The sequence below is a fragment of the Dinoponera quadriceps genome, unplaced genomic scaffold, assembly GCF_001313825.1.
Source record: "Dinoponera quadriceps isolate SergipeBrazil2010 unplaced genomic scaffold, ASM131382v1 scaffold1115, whole genome shotgun sequence".
Taxonomy (NCBI): domain Eukaryota; kingdom Metazoa; phylum Arthropoda; class Insecta; order Hymenoptera; family Formicidae; genus Dinoponera; species Dinoponera quadriceps.
Window position 1 is genome coordinate 663,562 of NW_014555233.1, and position 22,558 is coordinate 686,119.

The 22,558-nt window shown below is 45.0% G+C and overlaps 2 protein-coding genes and 1 non-coding gene across 5 annotated transcripts in view; 1 reads left to right on the plus strand and 2 right to left on the minus strand.

The window, feature by feature from the left end:
• Window positions 1-18,380, minus strand: part of LOC106743610 (dentin sialophosphoprotein) — a 65,685-nt gene extending 47,305 nt beyond the window's left edge. Inside the window, exons 1-4 of one of the 3 annotated variants that reach the window (XM_014617608.1) lie at window positions 17,935-18,380; window positions 7,512-7,667; window positions 6,472-7,245; window positions 5,125-5,756 (exon numbers count right to left, since the gene is read on the minus strand). In XM_014617608.1, the coding sequence (XP_014473094.1) occupies window positions 5,125-5,756; window positions 6,472-7,237 (1,398 nt within the window). In that variant the 5' untranslated portion in view covers window positions 7,238-7,245; window positions 7,512-7,667; window positions 17,935-18,380. Of the gene's footprint in view, window positions 1-5,124; window positions 5,757-6,471; window positions 7,246-7,511; window positions 7,668-16,920; window positions 17,225-17,934 lie in introns of those variants that run through there. The other 2 variants (XM_014617610.1, XM_014617609.1) reach the window with 2 other exon arrangements.
• Window positions 18,381-18,627: 247 nt separating this feature from the next.
• LOC106743627 (asparagine synthetase [glutamine-hydrolyzing]) lies at window positions 18,628-22,112 on the plus strand. Its single transcript, XM_014617647.1, has 10 exons — window positions 18,628-19,154; window positions 19,386-19,560; window positions 19,654-19,779; window positions 19,853-20,089; window positions 20,175-20,349; window positions 20,416-20,645; window positions 20,740-20,867; window positions 21,071-21,360; window positions 21,482-21,716; window positions 21,799-22,112. Exons 2-10 carry the CDS (start codon window positions 19,435-19,437, stop codon window positions 21,953-21,955), a joined length of 1,704 nt encoding a protein of 567 aa, XP_014473133.1. The 5' UTR covers window positions 18,628-19,154; window positions 19,386-19,434; the 3' UTR covers window positions 21,956-22,112.
• Window positions 22,113-22,291: 179 nt separating this feature from the next.
• On the minus strand, window positions 22,292-22,364 carry Trnar-ccu. The gene has a single exon. It is a non-coding gene; the product is annotated as a tRNA-Arg (tRNA).
• Between the last annotated feature and the right edge of the window lie 194 nt (window positions 22,365-22,558).

A 22,558-nucleotide genomic window follows, 5' to 3' on the forward strand; every position in this document is an offset into this window, starting at 1 on the left:
ATTCGATCACTGCGGAAATTCCTGTTCGAGATTCCGAACAGCTGAGTGTGCACCTAGCAACTAACAAAAATGGTGAAACGACGAAGGTGCCGGCGATTTCTAGAAACGCCCAGGAAACACCGTCGCGCGACTTCAACCGGAGCTGTTCCGTTTTGCTTCGCTGTCACATATCGCGTTCTAATATTTCCCGCACGTGACGACAACGTCGGCCGCACAGCCGTTTAGCCGGTAGACACGTGAAAATATTCGTCATGAGAGTCGCTCGCGGCATCGCGCGATTCCTCTTTTGAGCGAATCGATAGAGCTTAAAGGAAGCCTTGTACCACTTCGCCTTACCCTTTCCGCGTTAGACGTCAAATCGCTACGTCGAGATATCTGGGGCACAAACGACGCGATATTTAAACAGAGAGAAGAAAAGAAACACACGCACGATCTAATTTCTCATCGTCGTTTTTCAACGGCGGCGAGAACGTCAGCGATCGGCAAAAGTGGGGCGAGGCTAATTTTTCGTGGCCGGATGCGTGTAAGAATAATCGAAGACTCGCGATAATAAGCCCGCTTATCGTTTCGCGAATCTCGGTGTTTCTTATTAATTAACGTGCGCACGGATTGGACAACGGCACGAGAAATTACGTAATTTCCCAGTGCAAGGTGTAACCGCGCATAGACGTGAGACTCACGCATAAACACGAATAACAATTGTCTCTCGCGTAGAACAGCGACGTGGTGCGTGATTCTGAGTTTATATCGGCTCTATAGAGCGCTTGAGTCCCCGGCGAGCCGCGGTGGAATCTCTTCGTTCGACAACGCTGAAACCCGCGGCTAAAACGAGTCACGTCGCTAAGTTGATCAGAGACCAACGAATATATAAGCGGCTATACTCTGAATTCTTTAACGCGATTGAAACGCCGGCGGTAGAGGCGTCCCTCCCACCGCGATACACCGCTCGCGAGGATCGATTCTGGGATACGCGAATGCTGCTTAACGTTGCGCGACAGTTCTGCAAATTCGCCCGCGCCAAACGGTCGAGGCGGATTAACGAACGCATGGCATACAAATGATAAAATATCGCTGCTGAAAATAATACCTTCTCTCTGTATTTCCGAGATTTGCATACAGAGGGTATTCAGCCAGCCATACTCGAGGAGGCGATTCTTTGGTTTATTTCAAGTAAAAATGTTCGTGTAAACACGTGTCCTGAACGGCTTAGTTTCCGAAATATAGGGTGTTTTCAAACAAATTTAAACTCGTAATAATCTACCTGAAGTGTCTGTCACAAAAAGAAAAACAAAAAGAGCAGTAAAGAAAAATACAAAGACGGACTTCAATTCTTCGCACACTTGATATCTTTGAACGTGTACATTAATCTTGGAGAAGGAGGACCGAAAAGTGTATCATGGCGGAGGGTGGTCATTTTCAACCATTTAATTATTTCATTTTTAATTTTCACTTTTTTCGGTTATTGTATTTTTTGAAATATCATGTTTATATGAACTTTTTCACTTGAAATAAACCAAAGAATTGTCCCCTTCAATATGGCTGGGTATTTAATGAACATCCTATATATAGATTTTTTTTATTCCGTGCTCTCGTGATACGACGAAGATCTATCAATAACAGTGTCGAGATGTAACGTAAAAAAGTAATTACACGGTGCATTTGTCTCTTCTTTCTTTTTTTCTCTCCATTTTTTCTCAAAATAATGAGATATAACGTGACTATATTTCACAGGATGAAAGGTTATCGTCGTGTCTTCGGGAAGAGACTGTTAGCCGACCCGAGTCTCGGACATCGAGATCGCCAAGGTGATCCGCCCTTTTCAGGGGAAAGGGGGAAGGAGAAGGAGAAGAAGAAGAGGAAGGAGAACAAGAAGAAGATAAAAGCTCTCGAGTTCCCTGCGGTCGATTCATCCTACCTTTCTTTCACGAAGGCGTGCACTATCATGATGATCGCGCGTTTAACGTCGGTCATTAACCTTCCGTTGTTTACGGAAGTTGCACGCCACGAGTCGTCTCTTAACGATCGCGATCTTACATCGCCTCTCGCAGTACCTTAACGCAGTACCTTAACGTGCGAGGAGATCGCGTCAAGGGCACGTTCGCAAAGTTACGGCGATCGTGGCCTTCTGAACCGCATACTTCGAGTTTCACGATCGCGGTAGGACGACGTGTTTCAACGGAAGAAAAAAAAAACCCCCCAATCGATTAGTGAAAAGTACGATCGGTTGATCGCGGCCGCGACCTCGCGTGTCGACGACGACCTTTGGAAACTACGGCCATTCACCCGTACTATTCTTTTCTGTTTTGAAATGGAAAATACCTAAAGAGAATACACAATCGAAAGGGCTATCGTAAAAGAAAGGGGGAGAGAGAGAAGCATTTATTTATTTTAGGGTATATCTTCTAAAAACCTCTAAATTTTACAATTTAGTTAATAATACAGTAATATATACAATTTTAACTAATATTTAACAGAATAAACAAAAGAAAGAGAATACAAAATGTGGAGAAAATAAAGAAATCCTTAAGAGTGGATGTACGTGTTTACATTTTTATATATATCGCGGAAATACGAGACAATTTGTAACATAAGTGTAGTGACAAAGTAAAGAAAATTATAAATTAACAGTAAAGTTAGAAAATAGAGGTAAGGCATGCAGGCAGTACTAAGGGCGATATTCATGATCGGATCTTACATTTAAAACCGTCTTAATTTCGCCATCAGATGCTTCGTAGCTAATGAAACGGTATCTGAAAATAAACTTAAGACAGTCTTAAATATGAGATCCGACTATGAATACCGACTTAAGTCACAGTTGGAAACGAGATCTAATATTGATGGCTAGTCTATAAATTGTAGCTTGTTAAATATATATATGGGATTTTGGTCTCGACTACGGTGAATAAGAAACGAAGCACAAGGTGACTCCTCCTTTCCTCTAAATCGAACCATTTTAGTGAATCGTATCATGGAGATATGTGTTCGTCGCTGGGTCAAAAATAAAACGAATAGAGGAATTTATGAGCCGTCCAATTCTTGTTTTCTGTATCCCTGATAGATCCGTAATTTATAAACAAAGAAAACAACAACGGCTCTAAGACCGACCCCTGAGGAACCACTCGCCTGGTTTGAGGATCAGGAAGAAAAATTGCCGTCGAATCCTTTGTTTCGATCCTTTGTTTCGTATCTGTCAAATGAGATTCAATCCAACGAATGACACTGGGAGAGATAAGAAGATAACTTCCTCAGCAGCAATATATGTGCGAGGGCTTTCGATAGATCAAATTGAAGTAGTATATTGACTATATGCTTATCAATAACATCTCTCACTTCATCCGTGAATTTCACAAGGACAATCTGTCTGTGTACTAAATCCCTCTCTAAAAGTCGGTATTCATAGTCCGATTTTTTAGATCATTAAGATCATCAGACCTTCAGATGTTATACGGTTCACTTCATTGAGTATCAAGTATCTGAATATGAATTAAGGCGGTCTTAAATATAAGATCCGATTATGAATACCGACTTATAAGCCTGATCGATAAGGATCGTATTGAAAAGATCATGATGATTCAAAAAGGCGAATGATTGAATGGTGAACTATTTTTTTCCCTGGATTTTGAAAATTGTATAAAGGATTGATAAGAAAGGACGGTAATCACTAGCGATGGACGGACGTTTGATTTTAGGAATAAGAATAACGTTGGCTAATTTCCATACGATGGGGTATAAGTAGAGAGAAAGACAGAAGGGGAAAGAAACCGATATTTCGCATTGTGCTACCTGTGCAATGGCGATGTGACAGGTGTATCATTGACAGATTGATAGTGTTTTAATACACGAGCGCATCGAAGCGTCGTCGGAACGTCCCGGCGGAGTGAACAACGCATTTCCGACGTTTTTGCTACGTCACGACTAACGAATAAACGTGATGCGACCCGAGGGGAGAAAAAAAAGAGCGCAACAATCGGTTGTTCTCGCGAATGAACGGCGGGATTGCTGGTATGATCCGTCTTTCGTAAGAGCGCACGCTGTGATCTAGCGGTAAACAAATTTGCAAGACACTCTCCCTCTCTCTGTCTATCTCCTTGCGGCAATTAGTCAATTAGCGCAATTATAGACGAGGCGACTGGGACGTCGACATCGACGTCGACGTCAACATCAATACCGACGCCGACGCGGCGCGACCGTATGTACATGTCATTAACTCTTCGATCCTTAAAAGGATGACGCACGACGGAAATGTATTAGATTGGGCAACGACGACTCACTCCTCTCCCAATAAAGAAGAGATAAAAATTCCTCCTCCGAGAAAGCAAAACGACTAACGGTGCGCGAGATATGGTTGACAGCGTCGGCAACACGCGCGATAGCGTCTCCCACCACATACAGGGTGTCGGACGCGTGCCAATCGTCACATACTTGTAATTTAGGTCAATATGAACGAAAAAGTTCTGTATCATTTTGCAAGCAACACCAAACTAAATTTCGAGTTGTTAATGATCGAAAGTGGCCATGTACAGGGTATCTTTACGCATGTTAACCGTCACATATTTGTAGTTTAGGTCAATGTGAAAAAACACGAAATTTTTTAGTTATTAATTAAAGAAGCTTCTGTGCCATTTGCAATCATTAATAACTCGAAATTTCGCGTTAATCCCGAAATGGTAGAAAACTTTTTTGTTCACATTGACCTAAACTACAAGTATGTGACGGTTGGCACGCGTAAAACACCTTGTATATTCAGCGCAGATTCGTGGAAAAATTATAAAAAAAAAAAAACATTACAAAATATTCCTTATCGGAAGAAAAATAATCGCGACGCGATGAAAGGAGGAGAAAAGAAAATAATCGGTCACTTACGTGAATGAGCGACGCGATTACTTTCGCAAGAGTTTGCACCGGCGATATCGTCAAGAGACAAAGGATCAGGAGACAAAGATACGGGGCGAGAGTCCGAGAATCCTAGAATTCTCAGAGAGCAACGAGCTCTCGAGGCTCTCGACGTTCCCCTTGAAGGAGACGTCATCAACCTTCCGTTCTACGAGATCCTTTATTTCTTCGAAAGTGCGCGCGAGCGATCGATTATATCCTGGAAATAAAATGAAAGTATCTCTCACTCACCCGGCGTTTCCTCTCTTGCACGAAGTCGATTCTGCGCACCCACACCTCCTCCGTGGAGTCGTAATCGAGGGTGCTGCTGCTGCTCGCCTGACTCTTCATCTCGATCAGGCTACTGTCGAAGAATCTCTTATCAAGATGAGGACTCGGCAACGGGCTCGTTCTCGAGAAGGTCATGCTGGTAGAATACGTTGGAGGATCGGTGGCGGGGAAGGTCATGCCCGGGCCGGTGGTGTGCCTCCTTCTCAGAGGAGGCTTCGTAGTGGAGGTCGGTGACGTCACCACCGTTGACGTGGTGAACCTGCCGGAGGACGTAGCCGTCGATGTGGACGTCGCGGCAGTCGTCGTCGCGGTGGTGGTCGTGCTCGTTACCGAAGACGACGGGGTCGCTGCCACCGGCGCTGTCGTCGCCGCCACCGCCACCGTCGACGACGACGACGGCGACGGCGGCTTCGCTTCCGAGACGCTGGACGTCGGCATAGATTTCTCATCGATCCTCTCCGAACTGGAATTCTCCGAGGAGGACGGGCTCGAGGCTTTCGACGTCTTCGACGAGACGCTGTCGGCCTTCTCGCCCTGCGACATCTTCGCCACGTCCTTCTTGTTGTCAGCGCTCGGACTGTCGGTGTTCTTCCCTGGAAAAGTCATCGCGCGACTTGTTCTCATTCTCACGACGACTTTCGTTAGCCGATTCGTTAGGTTCGCGCGCAGTACGAGACGCACCAAGGTCGAGGAGCGACACAAAGGCGCGTCTGTGACCCCGTTGTAAACGTTGGAAAATTCGCGCCGACGCGAACGAGAATCGCGTCGCTCAAGGTCTCTCTTTCTCGCTCGCCCGCAAGCGTACGCCCGCACGCTGTTCGAGCGGGCATCGAGAGCGTTCACTTTTAACGCTGGCCGACGAAAGTCCCATACGCGAGAAGGCGGCTTACGATGAAAGATACGCGTCGAGTATGATACTTCGCCGCGGTGACGCAACCGAGCGAAACCTTATCGCGTTTATTTCCGACGTCGATATACTCGCCACGTGTATCGCGAGCGATACGGCAGTCGCGTGAGTTCGATTCCAGACAGGTATCATCGCGTCGTCGCGTGGATGCCTCGCCACGCATCTTCCGTTCCGGAGCGAAACGCGTTTATAAATACACCTAAGCGATCGTTACCTAAGTGGAGTGACTTTTCGCGCCGCGCGTTGCCAAACGCACGTTGCCGCGCGCTAATCTTAGCTCTCATTGGACGAGCTGCTCGTAATAGCTTATATTTCGCAACCCCCTACACGGCTTTCCTCCACGTAATTGCCCGCGGCGGTAGTTTTCGCGCGAGATAACCAACGATCGCGTGGTTCCCCACCTTCCTCGGTCTCGTACTCGTCCTCTTCCCGACACTCCGACAGCCTCCTGCCCCAAGGATACGGACTGTGGGTCTGGTTCCGCGACGGCAGCCTGTTGACGTGCGACAGAAAGTAATGCTGGAAGAAACTGTCCACGCCGTCCGAGTCCTCCCCGGAGGACTGCAGCATGTCCTTGAGCGCCGCCAGGGAGGTGATGGTGTTGTAATTGATCGCCGAGACCAGGTCATCCTCGATGTCACTGTCGTCCGTGGTGTCTTCGTTCTTGTTGTCCTTCGACTCCTGCCGTCCTCCCTCCTCTTTCGTTTCCGCCTGAGCCGTCGCCGTGGTGGTGGTGGTGGTCGTCGTCGTGTTCTCCGTCGGCTTGGACGGCTCCGTTTTGTCTTCCGAGCTCGTCTCAGACTCGTCGTCGGAGGTGCTGGTGGACGTGGTGTCGCTGGACGACTCTTCCTCCTTCTTGCCGGCGCTCCTGGTCTCCTCCTTGGGCTCCTCCTCGTCCACGAGAGACGCCTTGCTCTTCTCGTCCTCCTCGTCGACCTCCTCGTCGTCGGCCGACAGCGTCTTCATCTGTCCCTTCATCTCGCCCTCCGCGCTGATCTCCAGCTTCTCCGCGGTCTTCTTCCGCCGGGGTGTCTCCCGCTCGTCCTCCGCTTTCATCTTCCGCTCGACATTCTTCTGGCCGGTCGTGTCGTCCTCCCGCTTCCTGTTGTCGCTGTTCACGTCGCACTCGTCCGACTCGTTCTGCTTATCGCCGCCGGAACTCTCCATCGGGGAACCTGAAAAGGAACATCGAATTATCGCCGGTTCGCTCTTTTTCGATCCGCCAAGTCGGATACTCGCCGCGCCCCCTCTTTCGCTCCCCACGTACACGTCGCTCTCTTTTTCTCTCCCGCGGTAACCTATAGCGATAATGTGCATATAGCGGCGCACGTAGAGCGCTGCTACGTATAGCGTGCACACACAGCGGAACGCGTGACTATAGCCGAGACGCGATTCGCGACGGTCACGAAATAGAGAGCGCGCGTATGTACTCGCCACTTACCGCAATGCGCCAGTGACGCGCCTATCCCCGTAACAACGTGTGCTATCTTGCGATTCCCTTTCGAACATACCCGACCGGAAGAAAGCAAAGGACACGTAGCTACGATCGAGTGACAGCAGCCGTGCAAGCGAATCTCGAGGAGAGTACCTTGCTCCGCTATGAAAGAAAGAGAGAGAGGGCGTGAGAGATCGTCGTATGAGTCACGCGGCAGACGTGTATTGTACGCTACGTAGACGCGAGATATCACAAGACGAAAAGGAATAGCGAAACGTTAAGCGATGAAACGCGAATCCCTGGCCGACCGCCAGTTAGTCCGCTTCTCGTCGCGAATGCTTGTTTACCGCGTGCTAGCGCGTGACGTAAAACGCTATTCGGCGGGCTCGTGGCCGGAGCTCCGAGAGGCACGACCGAGCCCCGCGCGCACGGACACGTGACGACGCAGGAGCAAAGTCGAAAAAACGCAGCTTTATCACTGATAATTTCGCCGTTTGAGTAGCGCGATACGAGGAATCGCCGGCGAGGATCGCGCGCGCGTGCAAAGAAGAGGCCGCCGCTTCTGCTCCGTGATTTCACGCACAATTCTCGCTTCTCGCGTTTCGCGCCTCCCCTCCCCCCTTTCTCTCACACTTTTTATATCTCTCCTTTTTAGAAAAAGTGAAGCGAGTTTTAGAAACAGACTCCTCATTCGGCTGCACACCCGACCGACTACAAATTGATATCACGCTTGATCTAATTTAATCTGTTATACGTCAAAATTTATACATATACAAGGTGACCGATAATTTTCTCGGAATCCGTATTGTGCAGGTAGAACGGGTGAAATTAAACGAGAAAGTCATCTATCATTTTGCAAAATTCGTAATCATTAATGAGGAATTAATTGATCCGCATGAGCTGATAAGGGCACAGAAAGTGATAAGCTAGATTATAGTTTTAAAAAACTATAGCTTTCTTCAATTTTTTTAAAGAAAAAAAAAACCGAAAAAATCTTTAGGAAAAAATTGGAAAATCAGGTTTTTCCAATCTTTTTCATTCATCCGCGGAAAGAGATCGAATTTTTTCCGAGCTTTTAAAACTATAGACTAGGACTGTGTAAAGCAAAATGGCTTATTTGAAGATCTCCTAGCAACGATAAGTATCAGCTGATAGCGAGAGGCGTGTTTCTTTACACATGCCGCTCGCTGCGTTACTTCGCCTCTAGAAATCAAATGATGCAGTCCGGCCTACCGCTTCCCGTACGCTCGTTAATTCATACAGATTAATTATTTTTTCATTAACTATTACAAATTTTGCAAAATAGCACCTGACTTTTCTATTTAGTTTCATCCATTCTACCTGCACACCACGGATCCCGAAAAAGTTATCGAACACCTCATATATTTCCTTTTCTTTTCTGCACACTAATGTCTTCATGTATCATAATAGTATTATTATATTGTTATTGTATTAAACGTTCTCAGAAGCCTAGAATGTCGATAAACACTTTATCTCCTCCCCCCTCTCTTTCTTTCTCTCTCTCTTCCTGTCTGTACTTGCAGACATCACGGAAGAAATTGTGTATGTACATAAATCACAAATCGGTGCGATGTATAAACATGTACACATGTACTTGAAAGTGAAGCATATGAATTAGCCTGAGCGATATCGTATTCTGCAAAGAGACGTACAACTTTATGACATTGCTTTATTATTATCGGCGCCTTATCTCTCGAAAGTATGACGGGGAAATTTACCGTAGTGTCTTATCGAGAGCACCACGCGGCGGAATGCCAATTACACGCGCTGATACAATGTATAAAAATGTGTAATCCGCTACCGGTATCATTACGGTGACAATTATTACCGTGACGTATGGCACGTTACATCCGTCCGATATGACGCAACTCTCCCTCTCTCTCTTTCTCTTTTTCCGTAAAACTTGCTAACGATCAAATCACTTCCACTGGGTACACGACAGTAGGAGCGCGTGTGTACACTCGTCGGCAAAATTCATCGGCCGCGTTTTAATTTTGCACGGACGCTGCCGGAAGATCTTGAGCAGCCATGTATTTTAATACGTGAACGCGCCTATAATTATTCCATCGGCACGGCTATTCCGCGTAGTCCGTCGTATTGAGTATCTTTAATTATAAAGCCGATGCGTCGGAACGAGCGACTGTGAGCAAGAGCGTTCGGCTTCTATTAATAACGGCGAGGCAAAAGAAAGGAACACGAAACATCCACCGAGGAGACGCGAAATCCTTCTTGCTCGGGATTCGATCAACAGGTGTTTTTAAATACGATCTCACCGTCTCGGGGACGACTTTCGCGAACGTTTGTACGCGGTAACGCACACCTAAGGAGTTTACGAAGCGTTCACGCTGCACGCCTTTTGCGGGACACGCGGTGTACCGGCGCACCGTCGGCATTGAAAACAAACAGCTGATTCGAGACCGTCGTACTCGTTGAACTTTTAAGCCGCACCTCCTCGCTGAATAATCGCGACCTACTCTCATTTATATAATTTTATGCGCGCTGAAAATTTTTAACGCTTACCGCCCTCAGCTATGCGCTAAATTGAGAAATTGTTTCGTTATTTTCTCCTTGTTGCCGTAAAGTAATACGCAACGTGCTCCGGAAATCGGAAAATTTTTTTAATTCCTCAAGTCGGAAATATTATACGGAAAAGAAATTAGTTTTAAATCGAGACAGATATTATCATATATAAGCAAGAATATCATAATATTCTTAGAAGATTTTTAATCTTGAATTGAGTTCAAGTAATACTTGCATCAATATAAATTCAATCAATTCAAGACTAAAAATCTTCTAAGAAGATTATAATATTCTTATTTATACATGAGAATGTCTATTCTCTATATAAGACTATTTTTTCTGTGTACATTCACACAAAACGCCCAAGAAAAAAAAAGCGTTCGAAGAAACTTGTTTTCTGTTCGAAAACAAAATCGATTACCGCTCCACAGCGATTTGACGACGAAGAAATGTGTGCGCGTTTTTCTTGGCTCGTTATTTTCGTCGCAATTACACAGACGAGAGACGAAAAGCAAGGGTGAGAAAAGAAGCTGCGAAATAAATGCTATAATAAACGTACACACGGTCGTTTATACTGGTTTATAATAAACCGCATATAAAACATCGTCAGCGTTTTGCCTCATGACCCGGCTGCTAAACAGTGCGCTCGACTTTAACGTAATTACGGTCAGTTTTCGCGATAAGATTACTATATATGTCGAATAGCCTGTTGCCGATCTTACGTTGGCATTTACCAGTCAACTAATGCGATACAAAAATGGAGCGAGAGTAACGACGTGTACAAAGGGGATAATTAACGAAGCGAAGTTGTCGCGTGCGTCAAGACAGTCGATCGTGTCATGGTAGGTAAGCACAAAATTGCCATGCAGACCAGTACGATAACCTTAATACTTACGCTAAAAAAAAAATCAGGTGAAAAGAACTAAGTCTCAGGGTTACGGAAATTTTGTTACGCAAACTGCAAATCGAATAAAAGTTGAGTCAGATCGAGACATGGGAATGTTAGCTCTAGGTCCATTAAAATTTATGAATGTCTGCATATTCGTGCATCATGAGATCGTTAAGTATTCGAGAAAAAAAGCAACGGATACCTCGATCTTTTTAATTTTAACTACGAAATTTAGCGGCGGTAAAAGTTGGATGAAACTTAAACGTAGTCACGTTTGTGTATGTGTGTGTGTGTGTGTGTAATGTAGACGTTCTTCCAACTATCAAGATGTTTGCATAATAGGAGTGTAATTTTGCCTCTGGTAAAAGATTAATCTGTAAGTGGACGCGTGGGGGTCAAATTGATCCACAGACGCATGAACAAACGAATGTTTCTCTGTTTCGTTTTTATCTACACATTGGCGCTCTTAATATAAGAGTCTCAGTAACTTGCCTCTACTACTTATCTTGGATTTAGTGAAGTAGTCAATAACATTTGAGAATCTCGGTTATAAATAGGATATAAACAGCACTTGTATTATTCCTCAAATATTCACGCGCCCACTCTTACGGGTTAAGTAAACGGTGAACACGACCGATAAATGTGTTTGCTTTATGATCGTTTCGTGGAATTAGATATTGAGTTTGTACTTTCACCAACTAAAGATTAAAAGAGCAACAAATGTTTTTTTTTTTGTAAAAATCAATTAGCTCGATTTGTACAATCGACTGAATTTGAGTTTAACTCTCAATTTGAATTATTTCGATGAATATTTTCCTGAAGCTGATTCGCAAAAGTGCGCGGTATAATTTTGAAGTTTCGGAAAATACCCCCTCCCCCACTTTTCTACGGACTTTTTTCGGTTTCTTATCTTCTTTGCGGAAAAAAGTACACGTGGCAGGTTTTAAACGAACGCACGTGAACTTTTTTAAACGAATTCGCCTTCAAAGCTCTAGGTCCATTAAAATTTATGAATGTCTGCATATTCGTGCATCGTGAGATTGTTAAGTATTCGAGAAAAAAAGCAACGGATACCTCGAATATTATTCAGACACGGTGGTGTTTGTAGCGTAAAACATAACGTCGCGTGTAAAAAAAGTGACATGAAATATCGTTGCCATTTCCTTGAATAATGCGTGCGACCGAAAAATTCTGATAAACTTGGTCTAATAAATGTTAAGGCTATCGTGCCGGTTCGTGTGGCATGCGAAATTGCAGAGAGAGAGAGAGAGCTCAGTCTCGAATTTCGTCCGAGCAACGCGCGACGGTTTTGTAAATCGCGCGGACGATCAAGTGGCCGAGAGGCTGGAGCGATCTATCTTAGCTCGAGCGCGTGACGATCACTGGTAAGCACGTGCTCTGTATCAATTATCGTCCACAAGTGAGCAAAGCGACCGCGTCGAGCGAAGGAATCCCGTGCGAATCGACAGCAGGCCGTCGCTTCTTCTTCGCTCGTGACGCTCGACATCAACGGCGGGAAAAAGCGCAAGATCGCCTTTAGTTTTAACGGACCCTGGATACCTTTTGGACCGGGGCGAGCATCACTCGCGTGTGAGACAAGCTTTGTACCGTTGTTGCATCAACTCTACCGAGAATTTCGAGCTGCTTATAGAGACGCGTGTGATCTCATCGTTGGCATGTTTTTCAAAGCGGAAAAGCTGGAGCGCGAGACCGAGAGAGGGAACATCCTCTTGTACGCCGTCGTACTAGATGATGCGAAGAATAACGAAATACGATTTTCTACCCAAGCTGGATTCGACTTTAACCATTTCGAATTCACATTGGATCTGACTTCAACAATTTCGAATCCAAATCCCGAGCTGTCGAAGGCTACAAAAACAACGACGAATCGTCGAGCGAAGCATCCTCGAGGCGGAAAGAACGTCGAAATGCAATTTCTAATACAAACTAGATTTGACTTCGACAATGTCGACTCCGAATTCCGTTTTATCGAAGGTTACAGAAACAGCGACGAGGGAAACTTTCCCTCCTCGTCGATCGCCGACGCATCACCAGGAACAATCTTTACCGCCATCGCCTATGAACACGTCCGAAAGAATCGACCGTTTCAAACACGCGAGTTGCAACTTGAAACGGTATATAGATATATAGTATATGGTCGATTGCGTATCTCGTAACAGCAAAGGGACATGAATTTCGCTCACGATGCGTTGCCAAAAGTTTCCGCGGATGAGACGTTATCGAGGATGACTCGAATCTCTGCACTCGGCGGATCTCTCTGTCGCCACGTTGTCTGCCGCGGCTTAAACGGCGGTCTCGCGAGCTTCCTCCGCGAGAGCGATTCCGTTGCTCGACGCCAAGTCGCGCCACGTTGTGCATATGTCGTTTTTAAGGGGAGAACCGACTGTAACATTTATTCACGTATATACTTGAATATACTCGCGATTTTTAACATCAGCCACGATGGCCACATATTCACGATGAACGAAGGAAGAAAGTGTTTTACACACAAGCCGCCTCCTCCTCCTCCTCCCACCTCTGCCCGGGATAAATTTATTCAAGAGAGAGAAAGAGAGAGAGAGAGAGAAAGAAAAATATTTTATTAAGTGTTTCACCGGCGGGATAATGTGTATTTTGCTTTTGTTCGTGATAATATATTGAACAAATGCATATGTAGTGTTTTATCTCTCTTTCTCTCGCACGTAAGATCATTTCTCGAGCAAGATAGAAAACGCAAACAATTCTTTCGCGCATACGCACCGCCGTGCGCCTGTATGCCTTGGTATTATAGGTGTTAACTGCACCCGATTCGACGCTTCGCCCTTTACAGACTGCTCTCGTCGCTTCTCCCTGCTCGTCGCGTAACAATCGCGACTAATTAGTCGATATCCTCGACCTCGTGGCATTTATCGCAGGGGCCGGCAGGCTTCCGGAACGATTCCGGATACTTGGCTACGTATACGCAACCGATACACCATGCTCGCACACTGGCTCACTCATTTTTACGGTGGAAGAAAGAACATCTCTCGCTCTTTCCCTCTCCTTGTCGCCACGAGAGCGCAATGCAACCTCCCCGTCAACTATAGTTTTATGGTTTCAGAAAAACTGTTTTTTCCCCCCCCCCAATTTTTTTCGTAGATTTTTTTCTCAAGGGTACAAATTCGTTCAGAAAAATTCACATATGTTCGCATTTAAAAATGAGTTTGGTTGGATTTACTTAATGCTGGACAAGCAAATGCGTGTTTGGAAGGAAATAGAATTTCTGGTTGTAAGAATCAAATTTGATTCATGAGAATTAGAAGTTTTGTTTCTTTCAACCAAAACGCGTTTGACTGTCCACTGTCAGGTACATTCAACCAAACTTATTTTTTAGTGTACTTACAACCTGCCGCATTTACTTGTTTCCGTAAAGAAAGTAAGAAATAAAAAAATCCGTAGAAAAATGGAGGAAAAAACGGTTTGCTTGCGAAACTTTAAAATAGTTACTGTGAACTTTTGCGGATCGGCAATTGTCATTTTTACGATAGAGAAACAACTCTCACTCCTTTTCTCCATTTCGCCATGAGAACGCAACGTAACTTTTCCGTGAGCCATAGTTTTAAAACTTCGGAAAAACTCATTTTTTCCCAATCTTTCCGCGGATTTTTCGCAATTTTTCCTCGGTTTCTGTCCCAAGGATGCCAAAATTCGTTTAGAAAGATTCGTCTGAAACCTGCCACTTTTTTCCGCAGAGAAGAAAAGAAAAGAAAATCCGTGGAAGAATGGCGATAAAAACGATTTTTTTCGAAACTCTAAAATTATGCCGTGAACTTTCGTGAGCTGCTGTCGTTTCTACAGTGGAGGAGTATCTCTCACTCTCATTCTCCGCTCCGTCGCGAGAATGCGACGCGACCTCCCCGCGAAGCGCGTAACCGGCCCGTAAACTCGCGCGGATCAGCTGCTCGCCGTTTGTCGGGAGAAGGGGGAAATCAACTTTAGCGGTTTGACGGCGGATAATAAAACGCGTGTCGACGGCGATATCGTTCGCATGTACAGACGGCGTTTTGCACCCGTTATCGCGGCTTCGCGTTATTACCGCAGCTCCGCGCCGCACTGCATTGCCACCACCGTCGTCGTCGTGTGTAATCACAGAGGCGATTACGCTCCATCGGAGATCGCGACGATGCTTACGTTCTCACCACGTGTTTCCCATAAAGGCCGCGCAACGCGGCCAGCGGCGGTCGTCGCGATCGGTCCACCAGCCGGCACGATACAATCGTTCTCGTCGGACGCGCCCCGACTTTTTATCAGTTTCAACCGTTCGTACGAGAGTACACTCTATTATTATCGGCTTTCCGCGATAATACGAATGTACGTCGACGGTGGGCTCTGACGGTGACTCTCACTTTCGCGAGCCTCTCGCGGGAAACCGATCCGCCGCGCGACTTCGCACGAAAGTCACGACAATGTCGTCAGCGACGAAGGTTAACGGTGTTTATGTTGTCGCAAGAGGCATCGAGAGGTATGCTTTTAAAGGGTTACTTACACATCCGAGAGCGCTCGTCGTGTCTTATCGCTCGTTACGCTCGAATTTTTGCTATAGTTTTGAGGTTTCGGAAAAAGAAAATCGTTTCTTTCCCGATTTTCTCGCGGACTTTTCCAGTTTTCGACTTTCTTTACGGAAGAAAGTAAATGCGGCGTGTTTTAACCACACTGAAAATAGAGTTTGTTTGGATCTACTTGATAATGGGCGACCAAACGCGTTTCGGTTGAAGGAAAGCAAATTTCTAGTTCTCATGAATCAAATTTGGATCTTATAATTAAAAATTTGGTTTCCTTCGAACAAAATGCATTTGTTTATTCACTGTCAGGTAGATAGCAAGCAAACTCAATTTTCAGTGTAGGCAATAAGACGTGAGCGGTAAGCAAAATTAACCAAATACAATCGATATTCTCCTTTACGGTCTAAGAATAATCGGGCAATCGGTCCGAAAATAATTGCCCAACTGTGGTTGGTCAACTTGCTTGCTGCTTGCGCTTTTGTGTACGCCATGGACCTTGCCATGTGAATCTTCTCCTTCTGCCAAATCTCGAGTGTATAGCTAACTCGTTTTAAATGCAGAAAGAGTGCATCGTGCATGACGCTGATAAAGAGAACGTGCCTCTACTGGGACGGGAGTGAGATAACTTATTCGAGAATAAAGAAGGAATATAGCTTTAAAGTTTCGGAAAAACACACTTTTTTCCCCCATATTTTCGCGGATCTTTTTTTAGTTTCTTACATATATTCTCTTTAAAAAAGTAAATGTGATAGGTTTTAACTGAACACAATTTGAATTTTTCTAAAACAAATTTTTACGTCCTTGGGACAGAAACCGAAGAAATCGGCGGAAAAAATGGAGAAGAAACGTTTTTTTTTTTTTTTTCGAACCATAAAAGGGGAAGTCTCAAAGAACTATGCGGGACGCGGTACGCGTCGAAAATATTTGAGAAACGGAGCGACAATGCGACCATTAACTTACTTATTACTGAATCAAGACGCTTGCGTTAATAAAAGCGGAACCGAGCTCGATTGCAGGTGACGGTGGATGAACGAGAGGGCGAAAAAAACGTGAAAAAGCACATCCGTGAAAGTAGTACGATCGAATGCCCGTTAAACGATGGTAATAAAAACGTCAGGTTAGGTTAGGTCGTAAGCGTCATTTCCTTACGTGCGAGCAGTTCGCGGCGAGAGTCGGGGCGGCCACGTGTTACGATAATTAAGCGAAGCGATCGATAAGCCGACACGAATCAACAACAGCAACAACGTCCGACGGTGCCGCGAGATAACGTAACACGTATATGCTGGGAAAAAATGGAGCATAAAGGGCGACAAAGAGGGTACGGAAAGAGTCAACGTACGAAAGCGAGAGCGCGATGCTCCGTATTTCTAAGTATACCACACACACACACAGACGCACTCACACACACTGTACAGAGAGAATCATTAGGTAGGCGCAGGCTTACCTTGATTGCCGAGCGTGATCGCGACTACCCACGAATCCTCGACGACGACGACGTCGTCGTCGTCGTCATTAATTCATAAATCGATCTCTCTTTCTCTTATCTCGCGTCGCGAAGGTGCATAACCCTCTCTCTCTCTCTCGACAACCGGCAGCCGGGGCTCCCGGCGGTTTGATAATACACAACCGACGAGAAAACGGCACGGTGCGCGGTAGGAAGTTCGCGGCGGCGCGTTATCTTAACGCGAATCACCGTGAATTATGTACCGGTTGCCTCGGGGTAGTCCGCCGCCGATCGATCGATTCTTTCGCACTCGCGCTCGATTCGGACGTAGCACACGTAGCGCGCGGAGAGGAGGTTAGGTAGGCTCGGATGCGACGAGCACGGCGAGGCATAGAGCGACGGAGACGCCGCGATTTCGGCCCCGACGGTCGGACATCGCCGCCGCGCGCACGACACTCCGGCGATGGCGATAAGGCGCCGCGCGGAACGACGCGGAAACGCCGCGTGGCGTGTCTCTCTCTCTCTCGCAATTCGACGACCGTCGTTTTCCGACGGTCTGCCCCTCGTCTCGCGGCTATCGACCGGCCGGGTCCTCGGCGACGAATTCGCGCGAACTTGACCTCCCACGACAAGGCGAGGCGAAGCGCGCTAAAGCGATCGCGAGGAAACGTCCGCGACGGTGCGACGCGCCGGAGCGACGTGCGGCGTGCAAATATCGCGGAATGTATCGGAACTTTCGGTCGGGCACTGTTACGTGGCGCGGCACTCGAAAAACACTATAGCCTCTAAACCCTTCCGGAGAAAGAAAGAATAAACGTCCTTCGCCTCTTCTTCTCTCTTTCTCCTCCTTCCGGTGACGACGACGACGTCGCGATCCCGACACTGCTCCGAGACGTAAGGGAAACGCGGAACGGTAATAAAATCTTCGAAACTCGGCGCGCACACGCACAGACAGATGGTCGGTCAGTCAGTCAGTCAGTCAGTCACTCACGGAGACGGATATAAACTTCCTACCTTTCGGAGGCTATGGTGACGCGCTATTATAGGCCATGACGCCGCCGGCACACATCCTCCTTGCAGCACCGGCGAGCGCCGACTGTCCGTACCGTCGTCCCGCGCGCTTTCGCGACCAGCATCTAAGACGAGCGTACGACGGGCGACCAGCTGACCGCCGTGAAGCCCGTGCCGAGCTGCCCGTGCCGCTGCTCCGTGCTGTTCCGTTCGAGTCGGTCACCGGCGAGTACGTGTCCGTGCGGTCCCGACGATGCGATTACGTTGACACACCCGACGCGGTCAGCACGCCGCATCCGGAGAGGGATCGCCAGCGAGCCGAAGGCAGCGGGTTAGAGCACGCGCGAAATATCGCCCCGCTAGAGAAGCGCGCGCGCGGTCCCCCCGGGGAATCGAACGGAAAAAGGGGGTAAAACCGGAAAGGAGAGGCGCCGACGAGTCGACGAGCCGACCTCCGCCGTCACTCTGTACCATGGCCGTCGTGCTAGAGAGCAGCACGCGATACCCGCCGCCTTCGTCGTACGGCGCCACCGAGCGATCATTGGCTGTCGGATTACCGACTGACTCGCCAGCGACGCGCGCGGCGAGGCGCGCAGTTTGTCGACGGTCGATGTTCACGGTGTCGGTAATGGCGTTCCCCGAGTTGCCCGGTGATCGCGCGCTATCACCGTCGGTATTTGGCGTTCACATTTCGTCTGTTCTTTTTAGCTGAATTGGCTGCACCAATGACGAAAGAAATATCGGTACCCATTCGAACTGACGTATAAAATTCAGCGATGCACTCGAATCTTTCATTCCGATACGCGATAGAGCGTTCGGATCATCGACTTATCGCTCTCAGATAAGAGGTTAGTTCGTTTCGGTTAACTGACCAGGTTGCGTTCGATTTGGATACTCATGCGCTGTAAAGCGTCAGTCTGTCTTTATTGTTCATTACATGCCAGAGGAAAATAGAATGACGCTTACTGCGCGCGGCAGTTAAGGCGCGAACGCAGTCCGACATTCGATTACTTCCCTCTTACTCGCTCTTGAATGTGGAACGTATATCTGTTTCACTGCAAGTGACAGGAAGTGTTGCTGATATTTGCAAACGAGTTGCCGCTGAATCGTCTAAAAGCATTCCTCGCAGCTGTAACTTCAATACTTCAGCATTATTGCATCAGCAGCGGTTCAGTACTGCACGTGTATGTGAACGGCCGCATGTGCCATACCTATTTAGAAACGTGAGTACTGAACATCATATGTAATCATGTAACATGCATTCTTTTCTTTTATTCTTGTACATACACGTAGTTAATTTACTGATACAGAAACATGAAATAAATAATGTATATTTTTATTGGGAGCACATCTGTAAATTTTTATTTTATTATGTTGTGAAAATGTCAAAGCTGTTGCATAACATTTTAGTATTTCTTTGACCTTTGCAAAGATGCATGAAATCTTTTCTGCAGCTCAGTATATCGCAATTAAGGATAAAGGAAAATCAGTAATATTGGCAATATGTGTGGGATTTGGGCACTATTTGGTTTGGACACGGATCCTTTGACTTGTATCTGCGAAAATTTCGACAAAATATCGCACCGTGGCCCGGAAGCTTTTAAGATTGAATTTGATAACAGGGTCAAGGTGTGTGTTCAGAATTAAACCATTTGTGTTATTTATTGTTTGTATATGTACATTTGTACATTTGTATATTTTTCATTAATTTCTATCTTACAGAATGGATATCTGGGATTTCATAGATTGGCTATTGTCGACGGTCTGTATGGAATGCAGCCAATGAGAATTTGCAGGTATCCTCATCTCTTTCTTCTGTCCAATGGGGAGTTATACAACTGGAAGAAAGTAATATATTTATCATTTAATATTGAATGTATATGTTATATATTATATTAAAAATATATATTCAATATTGTAGATAGGAAAACAATATGACTTTGAATACACTACTAAATGCGATGTCGAGGTCATTATGCATTTATACGCTCACGGTGGTGCCGATAAAGTAGCTCGATCCTTGGACGGTGTATTTGCATTTTGCTTAATGGATGTTGACAAAAGAAGAGTTCTAATTGGCAGAGATCCGTACGGTGTAAGGCCGCTATTTAGATTACGTTCGGATGATGGCCAATTAGCCATTTGTTCAGAGAGCAAGGTACTGGTATTAAAAGACTCGTTATTTCTTATAATTCTAAATAAAAAGTTTCAATAAAATAATCTATTATCACGATAAATTTTAGGGTTTAATGGCAATATCAAAACGCATAAATGGCAAATCGGTTCTAGAACCATTCCCTCCCGGTCATTATGAAGAATATGAAATTTTAAATGACGGTCGAACCAAGTTTTTGAAATGCGTCAATTATCATAAACCTGGCGACAAACCTTCCTTTCAAGTGCATACTCCTTGGGTTGGTGAGTACATGAAATCATAAATAGTCATAAATTAGAAGCATATTGTGCAACGTCCATTTTTTACAGCTTTGAACCCGAAAGATATTTATGGCAATATTCAAAAGTTACTTTCGGCAGCTGTGGAAAAACGACTAATGGGCGACAGACGAATAGGGTGTCTACTATCAGGTGGGCTAGATTCTAGTTTAATCGCAGCTTTACTGATGAAGCAAGCAAAAGAACATAATCTACCGTACAAAATACAAAGTTTTGCGATAGGTATGGGAGACAGTCCAGATATCATTGCTGCCAGACAGGTTGGTTATACATTTATATTTACGCATTTCTGTTTTATCTCTCTTGATCAATAATTGTGCAGCTGGAAATAAACTTGAATTTCTTATATGATAGGTCGCAGAATACATCGGGACTGAACATCATGAAATTATTTTTACACAGCAGGATGTAATTGATGTATTGGACATAGTTATTTATTCTCTAGAGACATACGACATCACTACCATCCGAGCCTCGATTGGGTAATAAAAATATTGCTTTAACAGGAATCTAGTTTGAAAATTTCCAACTCGTTTAATGTTACACATTCAAGAGTAGAAAAAAGTTTATAATTTTTATCATATATAATCAAGGAGAGAAGGATCTCAACTTCCTTTATCATATAATTTATATATTGATAATTAAAGATGCTGTACATCACACCGAAAACATTTTTTTATTACAGAATGTACATCCTCTCGAGATACATAAAGCGAAATACGGAGACAACTGTGATCTTCAGTGGGGAAGGTGCAGATGAATTAGCCCAAGGCTACATCTACTTCAGAGACGCGCCTAATGCAGCGGACGCACACAACGAATCTCTTCGATTGTTAAAGGATATTTATTTATACGATGGTTTGAGAGCAGATAGAACGACCAGTGCTTTTAGTTTAGAGCTCAGAGTTCCATTCTTGGATCTTCAGTTCACCAATTATTATTTATCGTTGGATTCTGGAAGTAGACAGCCCCAAGGTAGAGCAATGGCAACTTAAATGGTATCATACGCGGAGCATGTTACTGATTAAATTATACTTTCTATAGTGAGTAACATTAATGTAACAAAAATAAGATGGTTATTTTTGTGTGTGCACAGATGGAATCGAAAAACACTTGTTAAGATCTGCATTTGATGGAACTGGTTTACTACCTGCCAATATACTTTGGAGACATAAGGAAGCTTTCAGCGATGGCGTCGCTTCCATTAAGAAATCTTTGTTCCAAATAATCCAGGAAATCGTAGAGGATCGTGTTCAGGATAAAGATCTGGAAGAAGCTTGCGTTAAATATCCTCATTGCACACCAAAGACAAAGGAAGCGCTCTATTATAGGTAATATGTGAACATTTCATCAAACGAAAGTAATTTGTCCCATTGAATTGGCCGATATGTTACTTTTCTTTTTCTGTTACAGAAATGTTTTCGAGTCACATTATGAAGGACAGGCGGAAAGTTTTACGCCCTACTTCTGGATGCCACGCTGGGTGAAGGGTGTCACCGACCCATCTGCAAGATTTATTACTCACTATGCCGCCAACTCCGATAAGAAAATCGGAAAAAAAGCGGCTTAGTAAATAGATACTGGGTATATACACACATGCACCGCAAGATCTGCTTTATTAGAAAATAGATAAAATTGCCTTATAAATATGTTGGGTATTTCATAAATATTCGCTCGATATTTGTGCATGTTTGTAATATAAGATAAACGAATGTTTTCACAAGGTATTTATCATTTTTTATCAAAACTACCCTACAATCACATTATTTTTACTTCACATTGACGATGATAACAACGATCATATTTTGTCTACCGCTGTCATTAAGATAAAAGATATTAAAAAAGAATGTTGAGTTTTATTCAATGTAGAGTTGTGCAAAAATGGAAGTACAAAAAATAATCATTGTACCCCTGGTGGGACTCGAACCCACAATCCCCGGTTTAGGAGACCGATGCCTTATCCATTAGGCCACAGGGGCTGTTGACGAAACTGTTTCTTATGCTGAACTACATGTTACTTACACCACAGATATTTAATATTTTATCATTTTATCACTTTCAATCATGCAGAACTGAACTACAAAATCTATTTCTTTTAATGATAGCTTTCTGTATTTAAAGTGAAATAGATAAATATTCAAATTTGAGAATGAATATAAAATAAAAATAAAGT